Below are 27,619 nucleotides of genomic sequence, written 5' to 3' on the forward strand. Positions count from 1 at the left end.
CACCCGGCAATGGTGGATATCTGAGAGCATATACCGTGCTAGCTGCTTATTTTTGCCGCGCTTAACAGTCTCATGATCGAGACCTCCACTCATCCTACTCATCAGTGATGATAGAATCTCTGCTTCATGTAAAAATTATGTATCAGTTCGTTAATGCCGAGGAAACTGGAGAATGGCCCCATGGAATTTGGTTTATGTTCGGGTATATTCACGCAATCACAGTCACAGAAATATATTCTTTTTTCACACACCTATTTTTTTGGGAAGATGATGATGTGTCGGTGAGCTCACCTGAGAGGGGCCGAGAACGATACCAAGAGCAAGGTGGTGGATCAAGCAAGCATTTCTGCAGCTGCAACCTGCAAGTACAGGATGCTGTTCTGCCGCCCAGCTATTTGTGCCGGCACCTGTTCATCTATGTGACAAGAGAGAACATCAAAGACGAACGATTTTTGAAATCTCAAGCAGCAGATGCGAGCCATTTATGTGCACAGTGCACTCTCGGAATAAATCAACAAGAGGTTTATCGAGTTTAAATTTGCCCAGCGGTACTTCTCTTCGCATCATATGTTAAGAGGGACAAATGACAGACAAAAGGTCAGACAGTGTATGTTCTGTGATCTTCCTTCGTCGTAGTTTCAGGACTTCCTCCCCGTTAAATGTCAAAGGTGCATCACAAAGTACACTGAAATGACCATGATGGTTGCAAGTCCTACTCATTGAACACTTAAAATCATAGATTAACTACCGAGGAAACCTGGTACATTTTTTTTTTAGACGGAAGGCTCAAGATGAGCCCGGCATTAAATTAATGAATCCCCAACTGGCAGAGTACATAACACAACCCCAGCAACACACACAGAATAAAGGTTACAAGCACACAACCCAGCAACTAGGTATCTATTATATACTAAAAGCAAAATGCGGATGTTTAAAATAGAGATACCACATTAATCCACATCATCTCAATTATTTCAATGGTTAGATCTAAATTTTGTGGCTAAGATTTAAAGAAAGATTATTAATAACGTAACCATGTAGGTTCCGGTTGACACGTTTAAAACGTGTAGACTCATGCAAAGAACTTTTACGTGAAAGATATCCGTGGGAATAGCGTCTCAGATCCGGAAAAAAGAACGGTAGCTGGCTAACTCTATTTGGAAAATGCAACAAAACAAAGTAGTCCGATTAAAAAGGAAAAAAAATCGCTGCAAGCTAGGTTGGTATATAGGATCGGAATAGACGAGTTTGTTCACGAAAAAAGACGTGACCGATGCAATAGCTTAGCTATCTAGAACACTTAAAGTGTGATTTTGGACAAGATGATTTTCTTTGTCGGCCCCCCAATTTCTTTTTCTCTCTATGAAAAGTAAACTGTGGTAAAAAATTAGCGAATGCCGGGAGACGAAAGGCCAAAAAGAGGGATGATCGGGGACGATGAACGTCGGCCGACGAGTAAATGGTCAGCGTCTAGGGATAATCTGAGGCCGTTGTTAGCAGCGCCGATCGGTTGTCTTTAGCAGCGCCGGACGAGCTATCTAGGACACTTAAAAGTGTGATTTTGGATAGGATGATTTTCTAAGATTTTAAGTTGTAGGCCCCGCATTTCCTTTTTTTCTCGACGAAAAGTAAACTGTGGTAAAAAATTAGCGAATGCCAGAAGACGAAAGGCCAAAAAGAGGGATGACCGGGAGCGACGAACGTCAGCCGATGAGTAAATGGTCAGCGTCTATGGATAATCTAAGGCTGTTGTTAGCAGCGCCGATCGGTTGTCTTTAGCTGCGCCGGACGAGTGATCTAGGACACTTAAAAGTGTGATTTTGGACAGGATGATTCTATACGATTTTAAGTTGTAGGCCCCGCACTTCCTTTCTTCCTCGATGAAAAGTAAATTGTGGTTAAAAAATTAGCGAATGTCGGGAGACGAATGGCCAAAAAGAGGGATGATCGGGGAGCGACGAAACGCTAGCCGATGAGTAAATGGTCAGCGTCTAGGGATAATCTGAGGCCGTTGTTAGCAGCGCCGATCGGTTGTCTTTAGTAGCGCCGTACGAGCTATCTAGGACACTTAAAATGTGATTTTGGACAGGAGAATTTTCTACTATTTTAAGTTGTAGGCCCCACACTTCCTTTTTTTCTCGATGAAAAGTAAATTGTGGTAAAAAAAAAATTAGCGAATGCCGGGAGAAGAAATGCCAAAAAGAGGGATGATCGGGGAGCGACGAACGCCGGCCGTTGAATAAATGGTCAGCGTCTAGGGATAATCTGAGGCTGCTGTTAGCAGCGCCAATCGGTTGTCTTTAGCGGCACCGGATGAGCTATCTAGGACACTTAAAGTGTGATTTTGGACATGATGTTTTTCTACGATTTTAAGTTGTAGGCCCTGCACTTCCTTTTTTTCTCGATGAAAAGTAAATTGTGGTAAAAAAATAGCGAATGTCGGAAGACGAAAGGCCAAAAAGAGGGGTGATCGGGGAGCAACGAATGTCGGCCGATGAGTAAATGGTCAGCGTCTAGGGATAATCTGAGGCCGTTGTTAGCAGCGTTGATCGGTTGTCTTTAGCAGCGCCGAACGTTCCAGGTTTCCAGCCACTCCAGGCCGCCGTTACCTAGCTTGAGCGCCGCCGCCTCCCCCTAGACTTCTATGATCACTGGTGCCCCAAGATTTATGAGGTGGTGAGGAGCGCAAGCTCGCGGCAAAAGCGCATATGGCCGCCTCCGCCCCACTAGCTTGGAGACCAACCCGCCATCCAAAGTAAGTGACCATGTCCTCCTATTCGAACTGCGGTAGAAAGAAAGTAGACAATCGACACTAACATTTTGTAATATTAGTTTATACTTTATAATAGAGATACCCTCAAGAGAAGGGTAAAATAAGGTAAAGAGTTTTATCATGTAAGAAAATCATTCATATATGCAAAACGATGATCACGATTGGATTTATAAATTAAATATATTTTCGCGCAGATGACAAATGCCTTAACCAATTCAAATAGAGAAAATACTTACAGCCCAACCTAAGTTATTCCAACAACTTTAAAACTTTAACATCATGTTAGAGGTTTAATTTCTTGAGAGCTTGAAAATGGAGAGATATTTGAGAAACTATGATAGATCAATAACTTTTACACAACTAAACAATAGTGAGTGTCATTTGGAATCTGGCCAAGATATGTAATACTGAGGACTTTCCCATCTCTTCCAATCACTAAGACATGTCATATAAAAGAATTAAAATTCTAGAATGTTATTTTAATCATATATAATTACATATGTGAAGTACCACACAATAAATCGTTGAAATTTAACTTTTCCTAGATGACATATTAATAATTAAGACATAAATTAAATGTGTATGTTTTCTTACGATATTCTAAAATAGGAATAATAGCATCCAGTCTCATGACATGTGTGTCTATGAAATTATAAATTTGTGTTTCAAGAAATTTCAAGAGAATGAAAGTGATGCCCTCGCATTTGTGAGGGCCACTATGCTAGTTATAAAGGAAAATAAAAATGTAAAAAAAACAAACAATCTATCTATCTTCGTATAGAAGATCATCTGTATGAAATTTGAGGTCATTTAGAGAAGGTCGAAAAATTCACCTAGTTACAAAAGCTGGTTTGAGTGAGACCAAACGGCATGCGCTTAAACAAAGTGATTTTTTTCGAATATCTCCAAATGACCCCAAATTTGGAATACATGATACCATACCTTTAACAACAAGGAAAAAAATCTCACAAAATTTGGCCGATGCGTATAGTTCTATAAGAAATAACCTCACCATAGTGCCATTAAAATTTTCAGTTGCAAACTTTCGTATTTTACCTAACCTTCAACAGAAAACTTGTTTCAATTTCATTTTAGCGTACATAAAACAAACCGCACCTCGATTCGAGCACCACAGCGTCCAAACGATGCCGATGTCGATATCGGCATGGTCAGAACAGCTATGCTCGCCGCCACTCCTTGGCCACCGTCGGGATGTACCCTCAATGCTGTCCCATCTCTCGATCTATGAGACACCAGGGATACTGCCGAGGCCAATGTCGTACGTACATGCCGAGGGCAATGCCGAACATGCACACCGTTGTGGGAACGGCCACGCCGCTCCGCTATGCTGGACGTCACAGACAACCGTGAGGTATTTCCCTTCGCCACCACACTCCCCTAGTATCCATCTATCCACGCCAGAAAGGAGAGACACTAGTTTTCTCTACATTGATCGCGTTCGTGTCCGACACCGTCAGTCAAAGTGTTGAAGTCGTCGTCGATGTGCTCGACCATTTCTTCTCTTCTTTGCATGGTTAAACACGTCTAGTTCGTACCTATCAAATGCGTCTGGCCTCGCCTCATGCAGTTCTTTGTGGACGTCGATCTCACCTCGGCACCGCGCAGCCCCCCTACTCCGTGCCATCGATGTAGAGCTCCGTTTGAAAATCTAATCCTACCGGTGTATTGCCCCTTGTATCAGCTTCATGGCCCCACTTGTCAGTCGATATACCGAAGCCCCACTCGTCCGCGTTTTGGCCAGAGATACGTCGATGCTTACGGTCAAACAAAGATGGATGGTCTGACGTGTCTTTCCGGGATCTACGTGGCCCCACTAGTCAGCAGATAATGGTCAAAGTTGCTGACCCGATGGCCAACCGGCCGTTCCAGCACTTGTGAGCGTTTGAGACAAGAGGCTAGGGAAAACTGAGGAAAAGTTAAGCGGCTGGGAAAAACTGAGCACAACTAAGGACCCGAGGGCACGAAAATAGAAATCCCAAATTTGAAATCCTCTTACTAATCTTCTTCAAAAGGATGTTCCTTTCATTTTTGATGATGATTGTAAGGAAGCCTTTTAAACTTTAAAGAAAGCATTAATAACCGCTCCTATTGTTCAACCACCTGATTGGAATTTACCATTTGAAATTATGTGTGATGCTAGTGATTATGCAGTGGGTGCTGCTCCTGGACAGCGAATAGATAAGAAATTGAATGTTAATCATTGTGCTAGTAAGACTCTTGATGCTTCTCAAAAGAATTATGCTACTACTGAAAAATAATTTTTAGGTATGGTTTTTTGCTTGCGATAAGTTTAGGCCTTATATTGTTGATTCAAAGGTTATTACTCATACTGATCATGCCGCTATTAAATACTTAATGAACAAGAAGGATGCTAAGCCGAGGCTTATTAGATGGATGTTAGTTTTACAAGAATTTGATCTGCATAATGTAGATAGGAAAGACGCTGAAAACCCTATTGCTGATAACTTGTCTAGATTGCAAAATATTTCTGATGATCCTATTCCTGTTAACGATAGTTTTCCAAATGAACAATTAGCTGCAATAAAGGTAACTTCGTGTGAGATTTCTTGGTATGTTGATTATTATAACTTTATTGTTTCCAAGTATTTGCCTCCAACATTTACAGCGAAATTCTTTTATGATCTGAGACATTATTTTTGGGATGACCCACATTTACATAAAGAGATATTGAGGAAATACCATGGAAGTGCTTATGGAGGGCATCATGCTGGAGATACAACTGCACGAAAGTTTTACGGTTGGGTTTTTATTGCCCTACTCTTTTTAAAGATGCAAAAAAAATTATTTTATCTTGTGATGAATGCCAAAGAAATGGTAATATTTCTAGACGCAATGAAATGCCTATGAATTATTCTCTTGTTATTAAACCATTTGATTGTTGGGGATTTGACTTTATGGGTCCTTTTCCTCCTTCAGAATGTTATACTTCTATACTTGTTTTGTTGATTATGTTACTAAATGGGTAGAAGCTATACCTACAAAAAGTATTGATGGTGAGACCTCATTAAAAAATGCTTAAAGATGCTATTTTTCCTAGGTTTGGTGTACCTAGATATCTTATGACTGATGGGGGTTCTCATTTTATTCATGGTGGTTTTAGAAAGACCCTTGCTAAATATGATGTTAATCATAGGATTGCTTCAGCCTATCACCCTCAAACAAGTGGGCAAGTAGAATTTTCAAATAGAGAAATTAAATCTATCTTGCAAAGACTGTTAGTAAATCTAGAAAGAATTGGGCTAGTAAATTAAATGATGCTTTATGGGCTTATAGAATTGCTTACAAAACTCCTATGGGTATGTCTCCTTATAAGATGGTTTATGGAAAAGCTTGTCACTTGCCTTTAGAATTAGAACACAAAGCATATTGGGCAGTGAAAGAACTAAATAGAGATTTTAAATTAGCGGGTAAGAAAAGGTTGCTTGACTTAAGTTCTCTTTATGAATGGAGAAATGAAGCATATGAAAATGCTAGACGTTTTAAAGAGAAAGTGAAGCAATGGCATGATAGGAGAATTCTCAACATGTAGGTGAGAAAGTTTTATTATATAAGTCTCGTCTAAGATTTTTTGCAGGAAAATTACTCTCAAAATGCGAAGGACCATTTATTATTGTGGAGGTGTATAGTTCTGGTGCGATAAAAATTGCTTCGCCGAATGGAGAAAGACTCAAGCATTATATTTCTGGAGATTCTTATAATGAAGATGTTGATGTGATTGATGTAGTGACTCTGGAAGAATTTATTAAAAATCAAATGCAGAAATCTGCAGAGTCCGTTTTCGAAATGGTAACAACTTTTGTAAGGAAAATTCCGCGTTTTATTTTCTGGCATATGTTTATGTTGTTGTCGTTCAATATAAGAAATTACGAGATGAAAACGAAGAGGGGGAGGTGCCTGGAGGCACCATACCACCCCCAGGCGCGGGCCCTTTGCTGGTCGCGCCTGGCAGGGTATGGCCACCTCAAAATCCCTCTCCGACCCGTTTTCGTCATGTTCCCTTCCTTATGTTGCGTAACTTTTTGCTATATAATCCCCCGAATCCCCCGAGGTCTGCATATCGCTCTTTCAACGTTGTCGTGGGCATCACCTATCGGTTACCCGAAGTTTGGGTATATCTATCTGCTCGGGAGGGGCCCACAATGATAATATGAAGGCCCAATACGCTGGAATAACCTGGAATCCCAAGGACCAGGGTACCGGATCCATCGGCACCGACCAGGACTCAAAGACTCCAAGGCGTGTACGGCAAGCCATCGGCTAAGAAGGAAAGTTAAAGTTGTAATCCAATACGAATTCGTGCGTGTCCTTGTGATCTGGCATCCTATATAAAGAACCAGGAGAGGACCCCCATAGACACAATCCAACCTTGCATAGCAGCCGCCGTCACAACTCCCCAAAACCCTAATCTTGCCTTCGGCGAGATCCATCCTATTGTAACCCGATACTTCCCATATTAAGAGATCAGTCAAGCAGCACGTAGGGTTTCCTCTATTGAGGGCCTGAAGCTGGGTAAAACCCTTGTTTCGCTTGTTGATTTTCCGATGTCTATGGCTAACTTGCAGGATTCCTCTATGAAAGTATAGAGATGGTAAACCTAGAGGGGGTGAATAGGTTTCTACAGATTTTAATTCTTTCTTTGCAATATTAGGCTTTGCGGAATATAAAGGTGAGCCTAATGCAAACTAGGTGAAGCAACCTATATGAAGATACAACTATCTCGAGCACGAAGGCTCTCTCAGGCAGTTAAATCACAAGTAAGGAGTTCGGTTAGAGATAACCGATAGCACGCGGAGACGAGGATGTATTCCCGTGTTCCCTTGCTTTGCAACAAGGTACGTCACATTTGGAGGGGTGGAGGTCCCACGAAGGATTCCCCACGCCACGAAGGCTCACCCTATTCTCCGGAGCCTATCCCACGAAGGAATAGCTCACTCACTTGTGGTAGACTTTGAGGTAGCCTCCAAACCTTCACAATCTTGCCCGGAGCAAATCCACAGTCCGGATGCTTCCGAACTCCTCTTGCCCACCTAGGGTTTCCAAGGAAACCTAGGAAGCAAGCTTCTTGATGAATACAAGGGGGAATGAGATTTGGCTTGGTAGAACAGTAGATCGAGTCCTCCTCTAGTGATTCCCCGGAGGGATTTGAGTTTGGGTGGTGGAGGAGGTAGATCGGAGGCTTTTGGTGTTTCTAGAAATGGAGTAAGAGAGAGAGAGCTCAAAAAACAACATGTAATGTAGTGCCTAAGTGTTCTGAGGTAGGAGAAGGCCTATTTATAGTGTTCTTCGAAAAATGGCCATTGGTCACTTGCCACCTCAGCTTTCTTCTCGTCAAACCCGGTCAACCGGACCAGTGACCGGACTGTCCGGTCTGCCGTCCGGTCGGACCGGACCAGTGACCGGACCAGCAGGTTGTGACCGGATGCTGGGTCGGATCCTCCTTTTCTTCGTCCAGGGGCTCCTCCGGTTGGCGCCCGGTTGGCGCCCGGTCGACCGGACCGTACGCCGGACTCGCCGGTCTGTAGGCCGGCTGACCGGGCGGCAAACCGGATTCTTTCGCGCTGGTTTGCAGCCCGGTTGGCGCCCGGTTGGCGCCTGATACGTCTCCAACGTATCGATAATTTCTTATGTTCCATGCCACATTATTGATGTTATCTACATGTTTTATGCACACTTTATGTCATATTCGTGCATTTTCTGGAACTAACCTATTAACAAGATGCCGAAGTGCCAGTTGCTGTTTTCTGCTGTTTTTGGTTTCAGAAATCCTAGTAACAAAATATTCTCGGAATTGGACGAAATCAAAGCCCAGGGGCCTATTTTTCCACGAAGCTTCCAGAAGTCCGAAGACGAGACGAAGAGGGGCCACGGGGTGGCCAAACCCTAGGGCGGCGCGGCCCCACCCCTGGCCGCGCCGGCCTATGGTGTGGGCCCCCCGTGCCGCCTCTTGACTTGCCCTTCCGCCTACTTAAAGCCTCCGTGACGAAACCCCCAGTACCGAGAGCCACGATACGGAAAACCTTACTGAGACGCCGTCGCCGCCGATCCCATCTCGGGGGATCCAGGAGATCGCCTCCGGCACCCTGCCGGAGAGGGGAATCATCTCCCGGAGGACTCTACGCCGCCATGGTCGCCTCCGGTGTGATGTGTGAGTAGTCTACCCCTGGACTATGGGTCCATAGCAGTAGCTAGATGGTTGTCTTCTCCCCATTGTGCTATCATTGTCGGATCTTGTGAGCTGCCTAACATGATCAAGATCATCTATCTGTAATTCTATATGTTGCGTTTGTTGGGATCCGATGAATAGAGAATACTTGTTATGTTGATTATCAAAGCTATGCTTATGTGTTGTTTATGATCTTGCATGCTCTCCGTTACTAGTAGATGCTCTGGCCAAGTAGATGCTTTTAACTCCAAGAGGGAGTACTTATGCTCGATAGTGGGTTCATGCTCGCATTGACACCGGACGATGTGAGAAAGTTCTAAGGTTGTGTTGTGCTGTTGCCACTAGGGATAAAACATTGATGCTATGTCTAAGGATGTAGTTGTTGATTACATTACGCACCATACTTAATGCAATTGTCTGTTGCTTGCAACTTAATACTGGAGGGGGTTCGGATGATAACCTGAAAGTGGACTTTTTAGGCATAGATGCAGTTGGATGGCGGTCTATGTACTTTGTCGTAATGCCCAATTAAATCTCACTATACTCATCATGATATGTATGTGCATTGTCATGCTCTCTTTATTTGTCAATTGCCCAACTGTAATTTGTTCACCCAACATGTTGTTCGTCTTATGGGAGAGACACCTCTAGTGAACTGTGGACCCCGGTCCGATTCTCTTTACTGAAATACAATCTACTGCAATACTTGTTCTACTGTTTTCTGCAAACAATCATCTTCCACACAATACGGTTAATCCTTTGTTACAGCAAGCCGGTGAGATTGACAACCTCACTGTTTCGTTGGGGCAAAGTACTTTGGTTGTGTTGTGCAGGTTCCACGTTGGCGCCGGAATCTCTGGTGTTGCGCCGCACTACATCCCGCCGCCATCAACCTTCAACGTGCTTCTTGACTCCTACTGGTTCGATTAAACCTTGGTTTCTAACTGAGGGAAACTTGCCGCTGTGCGCATCACACCTTCCTCTTGGGGTTCCCAACGGACGTGTCAACTACACGCATCAAGCAAATTTCTGGCGCCGTTGCCGGGGAGATCAAGACACGCTGCAAGGGGAGTCTCCACTTCTCAATCTCTTTACTTTGTTTTTGTCTTGCTTAGTTTTATTTACTACTTTGTTTGCTGCACTAAATCAAAATACAAAAAAATTAGTTGTTAGTTTTACTTTATTTGCTATCTTGTTTGCTATATCAAAAACACAAAAAAATTAGTTTACTTGCATTTACTTTATCTAGTTTTTTTTATTTACTGTTGCTAAAATGGCCAACGCTGAAAATACTAAGTTGTGTGACTTCACAACCACAAATAATAATGATTTCTTATGCACACCTATTGCTCCACCTGCTACTACAGCAGAATTCTTTGAAATTAAACCTGCTTTACTGAATCTTGTTATGAACAATCAATTTTCTGGAGTTAGTTCTGATGATGCTGCTGCCCATCTCAATAATTTTGTTGAACTATGTGAAATGCAAAAATATAAAGATGTAGATGGTGATATTATTAAATTAAAATTGTTCCCTTTCTCATTAAGAGGAAGAGCTAAAGATTGGTTGCTATCTCTGCCTAAGAATAGTATTGATTCATGGACTAAATGCAAGGATGCTTTTATTGGTAGATATTATCCCCCTGCTAAAATTATATCTTTGAGGAGTAGCATAATGAATTTTAAACAATTAGATACTGAACATGTTGCTCAAGCTTGGGAAAGAATGAAATCTCTGGTTAAAAATTGCCCAACCCATGGACTGACTACTTGGATGATCATCCAAACCTTCTATGCAGGACTAAATTTTTCTTCACGGAATTTATTGGATTCAGCTGCTGGAGGTACCTTTATGTCCATCACTCTTGGTGAAGCAACAAAGCTTCTTGATAATATGATGATCAATTACTCTGAATGGCACACGGAAAGAGCTCCACAAGGTAAGAAGGTAAATTCTGTCGAAGAAACCTCTTCCTTGAATGATAAGGTTGATGCTATTATGTCTATGCTTGTGAATGATAGGACTAATATTGATCCTAATAATGTTCCGTTAGCTTCATTGGTTGCACAAGAAGAACATGTTGATGTAAACTTCATTAAAAATAATAATTTCAACAACAATGCTTACCGGAACAATTCTAGTAACAACTATAGGCCATATCCTTATAATAATGGCAACGGCTATGGTAATTCTTATGGAAATTCTTACAACAATAATAGGAATTCACCCCCTGGACTTGAAGCCATGCTTAAAGAATTTATTAGTACACAAACTGCTTTTAACAAATCTGTTGAAGAAAAGCTTGGGAAAATTGATATACTTGCTTCTAAAGTCGATAGTCTTGCTGCTGATGTTGATCTTTTGAAATCAAAAGTTTTGCCTAATGAGAATCATCATAATAAAATTGTTACTACAGCAAATGCCATTCAAGTTAGAATTAATGAGAATATAAGATTAATGGCTGAACTGCGTGCCAGGTGGGATAGAGAAGAAAATGAAAAACTAGCTAAAGAGAAGAATATAGCTAAAGTTTGGACTATTACCACCACTAGTAATGCTAATGCTACACATGTTGCTGCACCTCCTACTAATACTAATAAAAGAATTGGTGTTAGCAATGTTTCCACTTCTAATGCAAAGCGCGAAAAACTGCCTGAAACTGCTAAAACTGCTGAAATTGCCTGTGATAAAGCTGCTGAAATTTTTTCCAACATTGGGGATGATGATCCCATTGCTTTAGATTATAATGGTTTGAACTTTGATGATTGCCACATCTCTGAAGTTATAAAGTTCTTGCAAAAACTTGCTAAAAGTCCTAATGCTAGTGCTATAAATTTGGCTTTCACGCATCATATTACAAATGCTCTCATAAAAGCTAGAGAAGATAAACTAGAGCGCGAAGCCTCTATTCCTAAAAAGCTAGAGGATGGTTGGGAGCCCATCATTAAAATGAGAGTCAAAGATTTTGATTGTAATTCTTTATGTGATCTTGGTGCAAGTATTTCTGTTATGCCTAAGAAAATTTATAATATGCTTGACTTGCCACCGCTGAAAAATTGTTATTTGGATGTTAATCTTGCTGATCATTCTACAAAGAAACCTTTGGGTAAAGTTGATAATGTTCGCATTACCGTTAACAATAATCTTGTTCCCGTTGATTTTGTTGTCTTGGATATTGAATGCAATGCATCTTGTCCCATTATATTGGGAAGACCTTTTCTTCGAACTGTTGGTGCTATTATTGATATGAGGGAAGGTAATATAAAATATCAATTTCCTCTCAAGAAAGGTATGGAACACTTCCCTAGAAAGAGAATGAAGGTACCTTATGATTCTATTATTAGAACAAATTATGATGTTGATGCTTCATCTCTCGATGTTACTTGATACACACTTTCTGCGCCTAGCTGAAAGGCGTTAAAGAAAAGCGCTTATGGGAGACAACCCATGTTTTTACCTACAGTACTTTGCTTTTATTTTGTGTCTTGGAAGTTGTTTACTACTGTAGCAACCTCTCCTTATCTTAGTTTTGAGTTTTGTTGTGCCAAGTTAAGCCGTTGATAGAAAAGTAAGTACTAGATTTGGATTACTGCGCAGTTCCAGATTTCTTTGCTGTCACGAATCTGAGTCCACCTCCCTGTAGGTAGCTCAGAAAATTATGCCAATTTACGTGCATGATCCTCAGATATGTACGCAACTTTCATTCAATTTGAGCATTTTCATTTGAGCAAGTCTGGTGCCATTTTAAAATTCGTCAATACGAACTGTTCTGTTTTGACAGATTCTGCCTTTTATTTCGCATTGCCTCTTTCGCTATGTTGGATGAATTTCTTTGATCCACTAATGTCCAGTAGCATTATGCAATGTCCAGAAGTGTTAAGAATGATTGTGTCACCTCTGAATATGTCAATTTATATTGTGCACTAACCCTCTAATGAGTTGTTTCGAGTTTGGTGTGGAGGAAGTTTTCAAGGATCAAGAGAGGAGTATGATGCAACATGATCAAGGAGAGTGAAAAGCTCTAAGCTTGGGGATGCACCCGGCGGTTCACCCCTGCATATATCAAGAAGACTCAAGCGTCTAAGCTTGGGGATGCCCAAGGCATCCCCTTCTTCATCGACAACATTATCAGGTTCCTCCCCTGAAACTATATTTTTATTCCATCATATCTTATGTGCTTTTTCTTGGAGCGTCGGTTTGTTTTGTTTTTTGTTTTGTTTGAATAAAATGGATCCTAGCATTCACTTTATGGGAGAGATACACGCTCCGCTGTAGCATATGGACAAGTATGTCCTTAGTTTCTACTCATAGTATTCATGGCGAAGTTTCTCCTTCGTTAAATTGTTATATGGTTGGAATTGGAAAATGATACATGTAGTAATTGCTATAAATGTCTTGGATAATGTGATACTTGGCAATTGTTGTGCTCATGTTTAAGCTCTTGCATCATATGCTTTGCACCCATTAATGAAGAAATACATAGAGCATGCTAAAATTTGGTTTGCATATTTGGTTTCTCTAAGGTCTAGATAATTTCTAGTATTGAGTTTGAACAACAAGGAAGACGGTGTAGAGTCTTATAATGTTTTCAATATGTCTTTTATGTGAGTTTTGCTGTACCGTTCATCCTTGTGTTTGTTTCAAATAAGCCTTGCTAGCCTAAACCTTGTATCGAGAGGGAATACTTCTCATGCATCCAAAATACTTGAGCCAACCACTATGCCATTTGTGTCCACCATACCTACCTATGCTACATGGTATTTTTCCGCCATTCCAAAGTAAATTGCTTGAGTGCTACCTTTAAAATTCCATCATTCACCTTTGCAATATATAGCTCATGGGACAAATAGCTTAAAAACTATTGTGGTATTGAATATGTAATTATGCACTTTATCTCTTATTAAGTTGCTTGTTGTGCGATAACCATGTTCACTGGGGACGCCATCAACTATTCATTGTTGAATTTCATGTGAGTTGCTATGCATGTTCGTCTTGTCTGAAGCAAGAGAGATCTACCACCATATGGTCAAGCATGCATATGTTAGAGAAGAACATTGGGCCGCTAACTAAAGCCATGTTCCATGGTGGAAGTTTCAGTTTTGGACAACAAACCTCAAATCTCAAATGAGAAAATTATTAATTGTTGTTATATGCTTATGCATAAAAGAGGAGTCCATTATCTGTTGTCTATGTTGTCCCGGTATGGATGTCTAAGTTGAAGAATAATCAATAGCGAGAAATCCAATGCGAGCTTTCTCCTTAGACCTTTGTACAGGCGGCATAGAGGTACCCCTTTGTGACACTTGGTAAAAACAATGCATGTGATGATCCGGTAGTCCAAGCTAATTAGGACAAGGTGCGGGCACTATTAGTACATTATGCATGAGGCTTGCAACTTATAAGATATAATTTACATGATGCATATGCTTTATTACTACCGTTGACAAAATTGTTTCATGTTTTCAAAATCAAAGCTCTAGCACAAATATAGCAATCGATGCTTTTCCTCTATGAGGACCATTCTTTTACTTTCAATGTTGAGTCAGTTCACCTATTTCTCTCCACCTCAAGAAGCAAACACTTGTGTGAACTGTGCATTGATTCCTACATACTTGCTTATTGCACTTATTATATTACTCTATGTTGACAATATCCATGAGATATACATGTTACAAGTTGAAAGCAACCGCTGAAACTTAATCTTCTTTTGTGTTGCTTCAATACCTTTACTTTGAATTATTGCTTTATGAGTTAACTCTTATGCAAGACTTATTGATGCTTGTCTTGAAGTGCTATTCATGAAAAGTCTTTGCTTTATGATTCACTTGTTTACTCATGTCATACACATTGTTTTGATCGCTGCATTCACTACATATGCTTTACAAATAGTATGATCAAAATTATGATGGCATGTCACTCCAGAAATTATCTGTGTTATCGTTTTACCTGCTCGGGACGAGCAGAACTAAGCTTGGGGATGCTGATACGTCTCCAACGTATCGATAATTTCTTATGTTCCATGCCACATTATTGATGTTATCTACATGTTTTATGCACACTTTATGTCATATTCGTGCATTTTCTGGAACTAACCTATTAACAAGATGCCGAAGTGCCAGTTGCTGTTTTCTGCTGTTTTTGGTTTCAGAAATCCTAGTAACAAAATATTCTCGGAATTGGACGAAATCAAAGCCCAGGGGCCTATTTTTCCACGAAGCTTCCAGAAGTCCGAAGACGAGACGAAGAGGGGCCACGGGGTGGCCAAACCCTAGGGCGGCGCGGCCCCACCCCTGGCCGCGCCGGCCTATGGTGTGGGCCCCCCGTGCCGCCTCTTGACTTGCCCTTCCGCCTACTTAAAGCCTCCGTGACGAAACCCCCAGTACCGAGAGCCACGATACGGAAAACCTTACTGAGACGCCGTCGCCGCCGATCCCATCTCGGGGGATCCAGGAGATCGCCTCCGGCACCCTGCCGGAGAGGGGAATCATCTCCCGGAGGACTCTACGCCGCCATGGTCGCCTCCGGTGTCATGTGTGAGTAGTCTACCCCTGGACTATGGGTCCATAGCAGTAGCTAGATGGTTGTCTTCTCCCCATTGTGCTATCATTGTCGGATCTTGTGAGCTGCCTAACATGATCAAGATCATCTATCTGTAATTCTATATGTTGCGTTTGTTGGGATCCGATGAATAGAGAATACTTGTTATGTTGATTATCAAAGCTATGCTTATGTGTTGTTTATGATCTTGCATGCTCTCCGTTACTAGTAGATGCTCTGGCCAAGTAGATGCTTTTAACTCCAAGAGGGAGTACTTATGCTCGATAGTGGGTTCATGCCTGCATTGACACCTGGGAAGTGACAGAAAGTTCTAAGGTTGTGTTGTGCTGTTGCCACTAGGGATAAAACATTGATGCTATGTCTAAGGATGTAGTTGTTGATTACATTACGCACCATACTTAATGCAATTGTCTGTTGCTTGCAACTTAATACTTGAGGGGGTTCGGATGATAACCTGAAAGTGGACTTTTTAGGCATAGATGCAGTTGGATGGCGGTCTATGTACTTTGTCGTAATGCCCAATTAAATCTCACTATACTCATCATGATATGTATGTGCATTGTCATGCTCTCTTTATTTGTCAATTGCCCAACTGTAATTTGTTCACCCAACATGATGTTCGTCTTATGGGAGAGACACCTCTAGTGAACTGTGGACCCCGGTCCGATTCTCTTTACTGAAATACAATCTACTGCAATACTTGTTCTACTGTTTTCTGCAAACAATCATCTTCCACACAATACGGTTAATCCTTTGTTACAGCAAGCCGGTGAGATTGACAACCTCACTGTTTCGTTGGGGCAAAGTACTTTGGTTGTGTTGTGCAGGTTCCACGTTGGCGCCGGAATCTCTGGTGTTGCGCCGCACTACATCCCGCCGCCATCAACCTTCAACGTGCTTCTTGACTCCTACTGGTTCGATTAAACCTTGGTTTCTAACTGAGGGAAACTTGCCGCTGTGCGCATCACACCTTCCTCTTGGGGTTCCCAACGGACGTGTCAACTACACGCATCAGCGCCCGGTCGACCGGACCGTACGCTGGACCAGCCGGTCTGTGGCCCGGTCCGACCGGGTGACCGATCGGATTTCTTCTGTAGACCCCTTTTCGATTGTTGTTGAAGTGGGGGGTCTCCTTTAGCCTTCTTGTTCCTTTGATACACCGTTTATGCCTCATTGCCTAATACCTGAGATAATCCTTATAAACGTATTAGGTCAAATACTCTAGCACGGTGTCATTGTTACCAAAATAATGGATAAGGGTAAAATATCCTTACAATCTCCCCCTTTTTGGTATACGATGACAAACCGAGCTAGAGTCACATATAGATATTATGATAAGCTCTAAACCTTGATTCCATATAAGATATTACGACAGCTCCCCCATAATGTGTGCACTTGGAGAATTTGCGTTTGAATGCAAAGTGCACCATATGTGTAACATGAGAAGCTCCCCCAATATCTTTAGGAAACAAGCATGGTATGGACAAGTATATCAAGATATATATAAGCATAAAACATGATTATCCTAATAGAGTGAATAAGCACACACATAGTCGTCCATACACGTCCATACACAAATTATTCAAAGTAGCAAATGATTCTCGAGAAATCGAAACAAATAAGCACAAGCCATATAAGATCCAAATAAAGCAACTCCCATGGCTTGTGAAAGTCAAGGAACCCCGTGGTTCTAGACTCTACTCTCTTCTCCCCCTTTGGCATCGGGACACCAAAAAGGCGAAGAAAAGAGGAGAGAAGCTACCGCACCCATCAATAGAACTGATGCCCGGTGGAGTAGGAGCTCTCGGCATCATCGCGCGCAGACGCACCACGGTCATCCTCATCATCATCATCAGCAGGAGGGGAAGGAGCACGAGCAGTCCGAGGAGGAGGGCCACCATGAGCATACATGGAGAAGTCAAAGTTCTGGATCATCTCATCGGTAATGGGAGGCATCTCCCAAGCTGGTGCAACCACAGGCTCCATCTCAGGGCCAGGAGGAGGAACAGGAGCATTCCGTGCAGCCATGAACTCACACTGTCTCCTCCGTGTCTCCTGGTTAATGGCAAGACTCTGATGTGCAACATCATTGGTGTTCTTGCACATCTGCCACATACTGGTGAAGAAGCGAGCGGCACCACGCTGAGAGCGCCGAGTGTAACTGGGTCCTGCTGCAGGATCATGCTGTTCCTTGGAACGGCGCTCAGCGGTGGGCATCATGGAAGGGAGTTCTATGCGACCATCCGGAGTAGGGAATCTGAATGGTTCCATGATGACCTTTTCACCAAAAACGTTGTAAGGAGCAGGAACAATGGTGTTGATGAGCCGCTGAATATACTGAGCATAGTTTGGAGTCATGCGGTCCATCACTGCACGCTTGATTTCACAGTAAATAAGATCACACCCATCGATCTTCCTTATCTTGGCAGGGTTGCAATAGTGCATCAGGTTCAGGTGATAGTTCCTGACTTCACTAGAATCTCCAGACTTGCTGATGAAGTTCTCACGGAATAGCCTTGCAAGGACAAGGTAGGAATAGTACATCCCGGAGATGGTGGGAGGCGCAGCAGTTGGGTTAGTGGGGTAGCAAAAGGAAATGTCACTTTTAGTCATCTTAGACCGAGAGTGGATCTTGTACCTTGGAGCACGGTCACCACCACAACCCAAGGCCGCACAGAACTGTCTGTAGGTGCAGGAGTACTTCTCCTTGCCAGTCATCCAAGTCATGGTGCGGTCTTCATCTTCATGAAAGTAGACAGTGCAATGGAACTGGCGGACTAGCAGAGGACAGTAGGTGGGATCTTCTTGTGAATCATCAGGCTTGAGGAGCACAAGGTCATATAGGCCCAGTGACATAGGCATCCCAAATGGGCCTGCCAAAGATGGTACCCGGGGTTTACTGGAGGCCCAATACCCGAAGAATAAGAAGATTCGGGAGCCCAAGATTTACTAAGGAAAGATAGAGTTGTAATAGGAAGTGTTGTTTGTAATCTGGCGGGACGAGTTAGAAAACGTCCCGGACTCTGTAAACTTGTATAGCACGAATCCCTCGGCTTCACCTCTTATATAAGGGGGAGTCGAGGGACAAAAGAATCAACCGAATCATTGTCTGCAAACCCTAGTTTTCACAATCGTCGAGTACTTTTCGGCTGAAACCTTCGAGATCTACTTACCCTCTACTTCTAACTAAACCCTAGCCTACAATCCATAGGCATTGACAAGTTAATCCCTTGTCAATTGGCGCCGTCTGTGGGAATTAGAGGCGTAAGGAGCTGATCTCGATGGCACGCTCAAGATCTTCGACATCGTCAACCGCAAGCAACACAATGGATCGAGGTAAACAGATCGCTACTGGTCTTGTCGATTTTGTTCCTCACCCACCCTCCCGTTTGGATGCATATGCGTATCTGGCGGAGCCCATGGAGATGACGTTCGGAAGGTTCCACTTTCGCGTCGAGAAGGAAGGATCGTATCGTGTCGAAATTCCGATTTCGTCGGGATCATCAGTGGCCGATTCCGATTTTTCAAGCTATGCATCGTCAAACGAGTCAGAAGAAGAAGAAACCTCGGCGACACGCTACGTCGATCGAGCAAGAGAGAAACTAGCCAAGATCTTCAAATACATATAGTTTGATTCATCTGCGGACTCGTATATAAGCGATGGCTCAAGCGATGTCGACAGTCATGACTTCATCGACAAATCTCTCACAGTGGGCAAGGTCTTCATCAATCTCAACGATGATGTCACCAAACCCAACATAGATCTGAGTACAAGGTATCATCAGATTTACGCCATTGAAGGTCAAGAGGAGACATCTGAGGCTTTCGACAGTTTGGGAAATCCATACGTCGATCCCTCCAATCTGCGACAAGGCTTGGGCAACAAATACGTCGGGCCGAGCCGCGAGATAGAGTTCAACTTTCACAAGCAGCGTGGGATAGAGCTGCGAGAGCTATGAACGGCACAGAACCAATGGCTACCACAGCCACACGGAAGAATTGCAAGCATATCAATATAGGCTCGCACGAGCTGCCAGGGAATTGGAAAAACAGACACTGAGTTGAACAGGAGAAAGGAGGCAGCACGCATCCAGCAGGAGAAGGGCAGATCTAAGTCGACAATCTAGAACTACGGGTGATAGCCATCGGGAGGCGCGGAACAGAGCAAGATCAAGGCTGCAACACATACCCGAGGCAGAAAGAGAACACTTGGTTCAAAACCTCGACATGTCCTTTATGTCGATAGATACAAGAGGAAACATCATCCCTAAGACACCAGAGGCTGGGTATATGGCGACACATGCTTTTATCCTTGCATCTAAACCACCTCCGGGTGACCCAAGGGAAACACTGTACAATATGGCGGTAGCAGGAGTTGGAGCTATGGGGACAGCGTTTATATCAACGCCTCCCGAAGGAGTGGCAAGGCAAAATAGTCCGCGACCCGCAGCAGCAACAGCGGCAGCACCTGAAGGGCCAAGTGGAGCAAGAGACACAGCAGCACAAGCAAGAGTCGACAGAGCGCGGCAAAGCAGAAGGGATCATCGGCAATCCCCAGAACTTAACGACGAAGATATGTGCGGCTTACCATGCTTCACGAGGAGAGTCCGAAAAACGCGAGTCCCCTCAGGATTCAAGTTACCCGATAATTTCAAGAAATTCGACGGCCTTCAAGATCCAGAGGATTGGCTAGTCGACTATCTGGAGACGGTGAAGCTGACAGGAGGAACTAGGGCAACAGCCATGCAAAGCATCCAGGTGCACCTGAGTGGTGCCGCACGATCATGGATAAAGAAACTCGCTCCAGGATCCATCGACAGCTGGGAAAGTTTCGAGGACGTGTTCGTCAAGAACTTCAGATCCACGTGCAAAAAACCCGCGTCGTTAGAGGAGTTGAGAGCGTGTCGACAAAAGCCAGATGAGCCAATGAGAAAGTACATCCAGAGGTGGAATATCATCAAAAACGCGGCAGAAAACATATCTGACGAGAGAGCAATAGATGCGTTTGTCGCAGGAGTCAGGCGTGGAGACTTTGTCGAGGATTTGGGAAGGACCAATCCAAAGACAGTATCCGCGTTAATGGAGATAGCAAATAAATGGGCAGATGGAGAAGACGCTGTCCACAACAAACGACACAGGTCGCCAGAGGAGGACCGTGGTCGAAACTATCAACCGAGGCGAAGATTTCCTCGGACGTACCAAAACTACGACGCTCCAGGACAAATTTCGGCAGGTTTTCGGACAAATACAGGAGGCAACAGAGATGATTACCAGAGAAGCAGTGAACAGCGAGGTGATAATAGGGATGATTCACGCAACAGGCAAAATAGTGGGCCGAGGTTTCCAAGACCTTTCGTGTCCCCCGAGGAAATGCTGAACGGACCGTGCCAGATGCACTTCTTCCTCGACAGCAACGGGAAAAGACAGTCAGGGCACCTGCAGAAAGACTGTCGAAATTTTCAGGCAATGTTCAGATACGCAGAAAATGCTCACGCTCGAGCAGCACAGAGAAACCCTCGGGAGCCTAGGAGCGAGGTTCATCTACCGCCACCTCCCGCGATTACAGAGGACAATCGACACCAGCTAAGAATAGCGGCAGCACCTGCACCACCACCCTATGTTGATCCTAACTCCAACGGAGCAGTGTTGATGATTCAGAAGGGAAGGCCGTCCAATAGAGCTCAAAAAGTAATCTCACGACAGGTGTTTATGGCAGAGAAAATGCCTCCACCAACAGTTGAGTACCTTAATTGGTCAGGACAAGATATCGGCTTCACAATAGCAGATCATCCGCAGCAAGTTCCTCGACCAGGGCAGTCAGCACTTATTCGCGGCAGCTTATCGCAGGATTTGATGTCTCTCGAGTGTTCATAGACGGCGGCAGCAGCTTGAACCTCATGTATGCAGATACATTGAGGAAGATGAACATATCCTTAGCAAATTTGAAACCAACAGACACAAGATTCCACGGCATCACACCAGAGAAACCAAGTTATCCATTGGGAAAAATCAATCTCGATGTTCAATTTGGGACCCGAGAAAATTATAGAATCGAGAAGCTCGAATTTGAAGTCGTGGATTTTCCATCACAATACCACGCTCTGTTGGGACGACCAGCATATGCTAGATTTATGGCAGTACCACACTATACATACCTGTTGTGGAGGTTGCCGGACCAAGAGGACCAATCACAGTCAAGGGAAGCTTTGCCTTAGCCGATAAGTGCGACAAGGATTTTCACAAAGTTGGCAGAAACTTTCGGGATGCAAGCGAGTACTTGGCGTCAAAAAGCATGACTGATTACGACGTGCCAGACGCCGGAAGGGCAAATAAAGAATCAACTTTCAACACAGAGAAAAATTCTAAGGAGGTGCAGATTCACCCGACAGATCCAAAAAGACGACATCTATCGCAAACGATATGGATATCGCATAGGAAAGCGCGCTCGTCAAGTTCCTCCGTGAGAACTGGAAAATCTTTGCATGGTGTCCAGCTGACATGCCAGAGTACCAGGGGAACTTGCCGAGCACCACCTAAATTTGGATCCAACAGCAAAACCAATCAGACAACCTTTGCGGCGTTTTTCGGAACCAAACCGCAAAGCCATGCTTTCAGAAATAAATCGACTCGAAGAAGCTGGTTTTATCAGAGAAATATCTACAGAAGCCACATGGGTAGCTAACCCAGTGATGGTGCCGAAGAAAAACACGACAGTCCTTCGCATGTGCGTCGACTTTACGTGTCTCAATAAACATTGTCCTAAGGATCACTTTCCCCTCCCAAGGATCGATCAAATTATCGACTCCACGGCAGGTTGCGAACGTCTTTCCTTCTTGGATGCATACTCTGGTTATAACCAGATCAGATTAAAAGAAGATGATGAAGCCAAGACAGCGTTTATTACACCTTACGGCGTGTTTTGCTACAAGACAATGCCCTTTGGTCTAAAAAATGCGGGAGCAACATATCCGAGGATGATGCAGAAGTGTTTAGCAACACAGATCGGGAAAAACGTGCAAGTATACATCGATGATGTCGTCATAACATCAAAAAAGGGGACAACATTGATCGAGGATCTCAAAGAAACTTTTGACAACCTCGACAAATTCTGCCTCAAACTGAACCCGACGAAGTGTTCTTTTGGCGTCCCAAATAGGAGAACTTCTCGGGGTTTCTAGTTTCGGCAAGAGGGATTGAAGCAAATCCCGACAAAATACAAGCCATAGTAACAATGAGAAAGCCAACAAAGTTGAAAGAAATACAGCAGCTAATCGGGCGAGTCGCAGCTTTGAGCAGGTTCGTCGCAGGTTAGGAGAAAAAGCGTTACCATTTTATGCGCCGATAAAACAAGGAGATAAATTCCGGTGGAACGAAGAGGCCGACAGAGCTTTCGAGGATCTGAAGCGAAAAATCTCGACACCACCAATCCTGGTGGCTCCAAAGGAAAAGGAACCTCTCCTGCTATATATTGCAGCCACGCCCCAAGTGGTTAGCACGGTATTAGTTGTCGAAAGAGAAGAAGAAGGGAAAATCCATGGAGTGCATGGCCAAGATACTTCGTGAGCGAAGTCTTGTCACCTTCAAAACAAAGGTACCCTCAGTACCAAAAACTAGCATATGGAGTGTTCACGACAGCACGAAAATTGCGCCACTATTTTTCGGCACACCCGATCATAGTGGTCAATGAAGCTCCCTTATCAAATATACTGAATAACCCAGAAGCTACGGGTCGTGTCTCCCTTTGGGGAATAGAACTTTCCCCTCGGGACAGCTCGTATGAACAAAGAAAAGCAATAAAGTCGCAAATACGCCGGACTTCATCGCAGAATGGATGGAGTTGCAAAATACAGGACCTCCAGATTTATCGAGAACTTGGACCATGAACTTTGATGGGTCCAAGAGACTAGAAGGAGCTGGCGCAGGAGTAGTACTCATATCACCAGAAGGCGACAAATTGAAGTACATCCTCCGGATGACGTTCCTTAACGCATCTAACAATGAAGCAGAATATGAGGCCCTCATACACGGGATGAAGATGGCGAAAGCCTGCGGAGCAACTCGATTAAAAATCTTTGGCGACTCACAGTTGGTGGCTCAGCAAGTTATGAACCAATGTGATGCAATCAATGATAGCATGATGGCATACAAGGAAGTGTACAACGAGCTTGAGAAGTTATTCGATGGATGCGAAGTAAATCATATTAGCAGGTTGAGCAACGACGAAGCCGACGTTCTTGCAAACATCGGGTCACAGTGCCTTCCAGTCCGCCAGGTGTATTGGGAAGAGATAACAGAGAGATCCACTAAGCCAACAAAGTCAAAAAGAAGGAGAAGAAACCCTCGGGGGCTGCCAAGGAAAAGCAAGAGGACGAAGAAGAGGATCAGGACTTGGTCATGGTGATACAGATACCGTGGATGCAGCCGTACATATCATACATCATGAGGAAAGAAATACCCGATGATCCAGTTGAAGCAAGGCGAGTAATTCGACGCTCCAAAGCTTTTACGGTGGTCAAGGGAGAATTGTATAAGCGAAGTATTTCAGGCGTTTTGCAAAGGTGCGTTACACCCGAAGAAGGAAGAATAATCCTGAAGGATGTACACGAAGGAATATGTGGCCACCACGCAAGTAGTCGAGCTATCACAGCCAAGGTTTTTCGGGCAGGATTCTACTGGTTGACAGCAATCGAGGACGCCAAGGACATAGTAAGAACTTGCGACGCATGTCAAAGGTTCGCCGCAAAACCTCACACTCCGGCGAAGCAGAGCTAGCACCAATACCATTGTCGTGGCCCTTTGCTCAATGGGGACTTGATATGGTGGGTAAGTTACACAAATCCTGGCCAGGAGGAAAGGAGTACATGCTAGTAGCTGTCGATAAGTTTACAAAGTGGATAGAAGCGAAGCCGATAAATTCACCAGATGGAGCATCCGCAATAAAATTCGTAAAAGGCCTCGTCTTCAGATTTGGAGTGCCCCACAGCATCGTCACAGACAACGGCAGCAACTTCACATCCCATGAATTCAAAGATTATTGCGAAGAGGTGGGTATTAAGCTGAACATTGCGTCACTTTCGCAACCACAAACCAATGGGCAAGTCGAGAAAGCCAATGGCATCATACTGCAATGGTATCAAGAAGCGCTTGTTAGGACCACGGAAAAAGCTCGACATACCTGGCCAGTAAGAACTACCAAGCGTGTTGTGGAGCATCCGAACAACACCAAACACAGCAACGCAGAAACCTGCTTTTTCCCGGTTCATGGAGCAGAGGCAGTACTACCAATCGAGATAGAGCACAACTCTCCACGTGTCGCTGAATATGATGAAGAAACGTCGAGAAGAGTGCTAGAAGACGACGTCGACGCACTTGATGAAGCTCGAGATGAAGTATTATCTCGGGTAACCAAATATCAACAGGACTTGAAGAATTACCACAGTCGACGTTTGCGGCCAAGATCTTTTCAGGTGGGAGACCTAGTTCTTCGGCTCACGCAAAAAAGTCATGAAAAACTCGAGTCACCATGGCTTGGCCCTTACATTGTCACGGAAGTAATTGGAGGAGGAGCATACAGAATAAAGGACAAGAAGACAGGGGTGGAGGAGCCAAACCCCTGGAACGTGGCGCAACTTAGGCGTTTTTACGCCTAGAGTCAAAATATAGTCTTTGTAAAGCTTCAATGTACTGAAACGCCCGCGAGTTTTCAGACGCACTCTTTTCCTTTTTCGGGGCACCGAGTGGGGCCGGAGAAGGTTTTTAATGAGGCGGGCTCGCGGTGCTGCAATATAATAAAGATAGTGACAATATAACTTTTCTTCTTTATCGACATGACCAAAGTCTTCGCTCCGACGAATTTCAATATAGTTCATCGACAAAAGGAAAAACTTGCCTCGGTATTCAAATACCTCGTGAGTCAACAAAAATACAAAATAGTACTCAATAAAAAGCTTGGGGGCTCATATTCGCCTTAAATATATAAATGCCTTGGTTCAAAACCTCGCAAGTATACAAATATAGTAAAGAGTCACCGAAACACTCGGGGGCTAAACAAACAGAGAAATATAATGATTGCTTTACAATATAGTCATGGATTACAAAGAAAAAATATCTACAAGAAGAAACTAACTAGTCTTGATTCAATATGTCATCAAGAGTAACCCTGTTTTCCTCAGGAGCAGCACCAAGAAAATCGGCATAATGGCCATCGGCAAAAAAGTCGGCATCCATCCGAAGTAGGTCTTCAATCATTTCTTCGGCTATAGGCGTAACCTTCGTGTTAATCTGTCAACACCAACTCTCCGACGTTTTACTTTTTGGTGAACTTTCTCGACAACCTGGGTAAGGTCAAGCTTCGAGTGGCAGATTTGGAGCATGATAAGAGCAAATCTGGGCGCCAGCTACTAGTTGAGCTTTGACAAAATCATGGATACTGCGAGCATCCTTGAACCTTTCCATCAATTCAGGAAGAGTTTTTGGTTGGACGTTCCGAGGAAACATGGAGTTGTAAACCATGGACAAGGTCTTGGTACAGAAGTCGAGGAAATCGCGAGTTTGAGAGGCACGATCTTGAAATCTGACAATTTGGCGGGTCCTTTCCGGGGTAGCCCAAAACAAAGAACCATGGTCCAAGGAGAGATTAACAAGGAGGGTTGTCCTAGCATTCACCCTCTCTTCCTCGGCAGCAGCATCAGTAAAGGCACCTATCAAAACAAAAAAGCGGAAACCTTCAAAGAAACAATAGTATGCAGATAAAGGATATCAGCGGATGAAACAGGCATACCCGACATATCTGCACTGGCTTCATTCATTAATTCGAGCATGAAATTTTCTCGAATAGTCGCCTTTTCAGCCTCGGAAGCAGCAATTTCCTTAGCAGCTACGGCCTCGCGAGCTTGTTGAAGAGCAATTTTTCGGCTTCAGATGACTTACGAGATTGCTCCATCATCACAAGTGTTTGCTTCTTCGCATACTGAAGTTGTTGCCGAAGTTCATCCAGTTCTTGCGACAAGGTATCGTCGACAGAGCGGTATCACCAAAAGCTTTCCTCGCGGGGAAGAAGAAGGCGAAACATTGGAAGGAGCGAGAAGATGGAGTATAGTTATCAAATATCAACTGAAAAATAAACAAGACAACATCAAATCACAAGCAAAGATAGAAGTCTTCATTAATTTCTTGGAATAATTACAAGGGCATTACAGTGGAGTTAAGAAAGTACGTGTCGCCAAATGACTACTTTGGCGACAGAAGCAAAAGAAACAGAAAGAAAAACAGAGGCATGCAACTAGACCTCCGGCCTCGAGGAGCTAGGAGTTGAAGCTGGCTTGATCCCCGATACGCCAAGATCTTCTTCGTGTTGGGCTTGGCCGCCTTGATCAGCGACCTCCATCTTGACTGCTCTATCTGACCGGGTGTCGCCAACCTTCATCCAATCAAGCGTACGTTGGCTGTCGGCAACCAGGGCAATGTGATACTCTCGACAAAGCAACCTTCATATTCTCCTGACGCATCTTCAATCCCAGGTCTTCCGAAGCATTAAACATCTTGGCGAGGTTAAGGAAAGTTGCGGGTTCTTCTTTCTTCGGGAAGAAATAAGGGAACAACGCTGACAATCCTGCATTAGCATTTGCCACGCCTTCACGAATTTCGCGCCCGTGAAACTCCAGAAGAGAAAGTGCGTCAAGGAGAGGATCGTTGACAGGATTATCCAGATCAAAATCCTGGTTTGTTTGGGCTGCCACACGAGACAAGACATCAGTCAACAACCAAGAAACAGGAAGTGCAGTAAAATAAAAGGGATTGATAATATTACTCAGAGTACGTCGACTTTGCGACTTCAAACGCTTGAGGATTCCTTCGTCACGAGAAGCTTGTGCAGCTTTGTGCTCATCCAAGGCAGCTGTCGCATCCTCAAGTTTCTTCTGCAGTTCCTCGACACCAGCAGCTTTCGCCTTAGCTTCATCAGCTTCGACCTTGGCTTTGCTAGCAGCGAGTTCGGCTTTCTTGCGAGCCGCCTCACTTTGCTCAAGTTTTTGAGCCAGTGCGTCGGCGCGTTCGTTAGCCTCTGCAAGTTTCTCTGTCGAGA

General features: G+C 43.8%; 1 protein-coding gene and 1 long non-coding RNA gene across 2 annotated transcripts in view; one reads left to right on the forward strand and one right to left on the reverse strand.

The window, feature by feature from the left end:
* The window catches only part of LOC139831301 (uncharacterized), a 127,887-nt gene that overhangs the window by 34,908 nt on the left and 65,360 nt on the right, over positions 1 to 27,619 (forward strand). The gene's annotated exons all lie outside the window — the stretch shown is intronic.
* The window catches only part of LOC127303632 (uncharacterized), a 29,259-nt gene that overhangs the window by 533 nt on the left and 1,107 nt on the right, over positions 1 to 27,619 (reverse strand). The window contains exons 4-5 of the mRNA XM_071820528.1: positions 27,347 to 27,610; positions 27,024 to 27,268 (exon numbers count right to left, since the gene is read on the reverse strand). Of these exons, the coding sequence (XP_071676629.1) occupies positions 27,024 to 27,268; positions 27,347 to 27,610 (509 nt within the window). The remainder of the gene's footprint in view (positions 1 to 27,023; positions 27,269 to 27,346; positions 27,611 to 27,619) is intronic.

The sequence above is a fragment of the Lolium perenne genome, chromosome 5 (genome assembly GCF_019359855.2).
Source record: "Lolium perenne isolate Kyuss_39 chromosome 5, Kyuss_2.0, whole genome shotgun sequence".
Taxonomy (NCBI): Eukaryota; Viridiplantae; Streptophyta; class Magnoliopsida; order Poales; family Poaceae; genus Lolium; species Lolium perenne.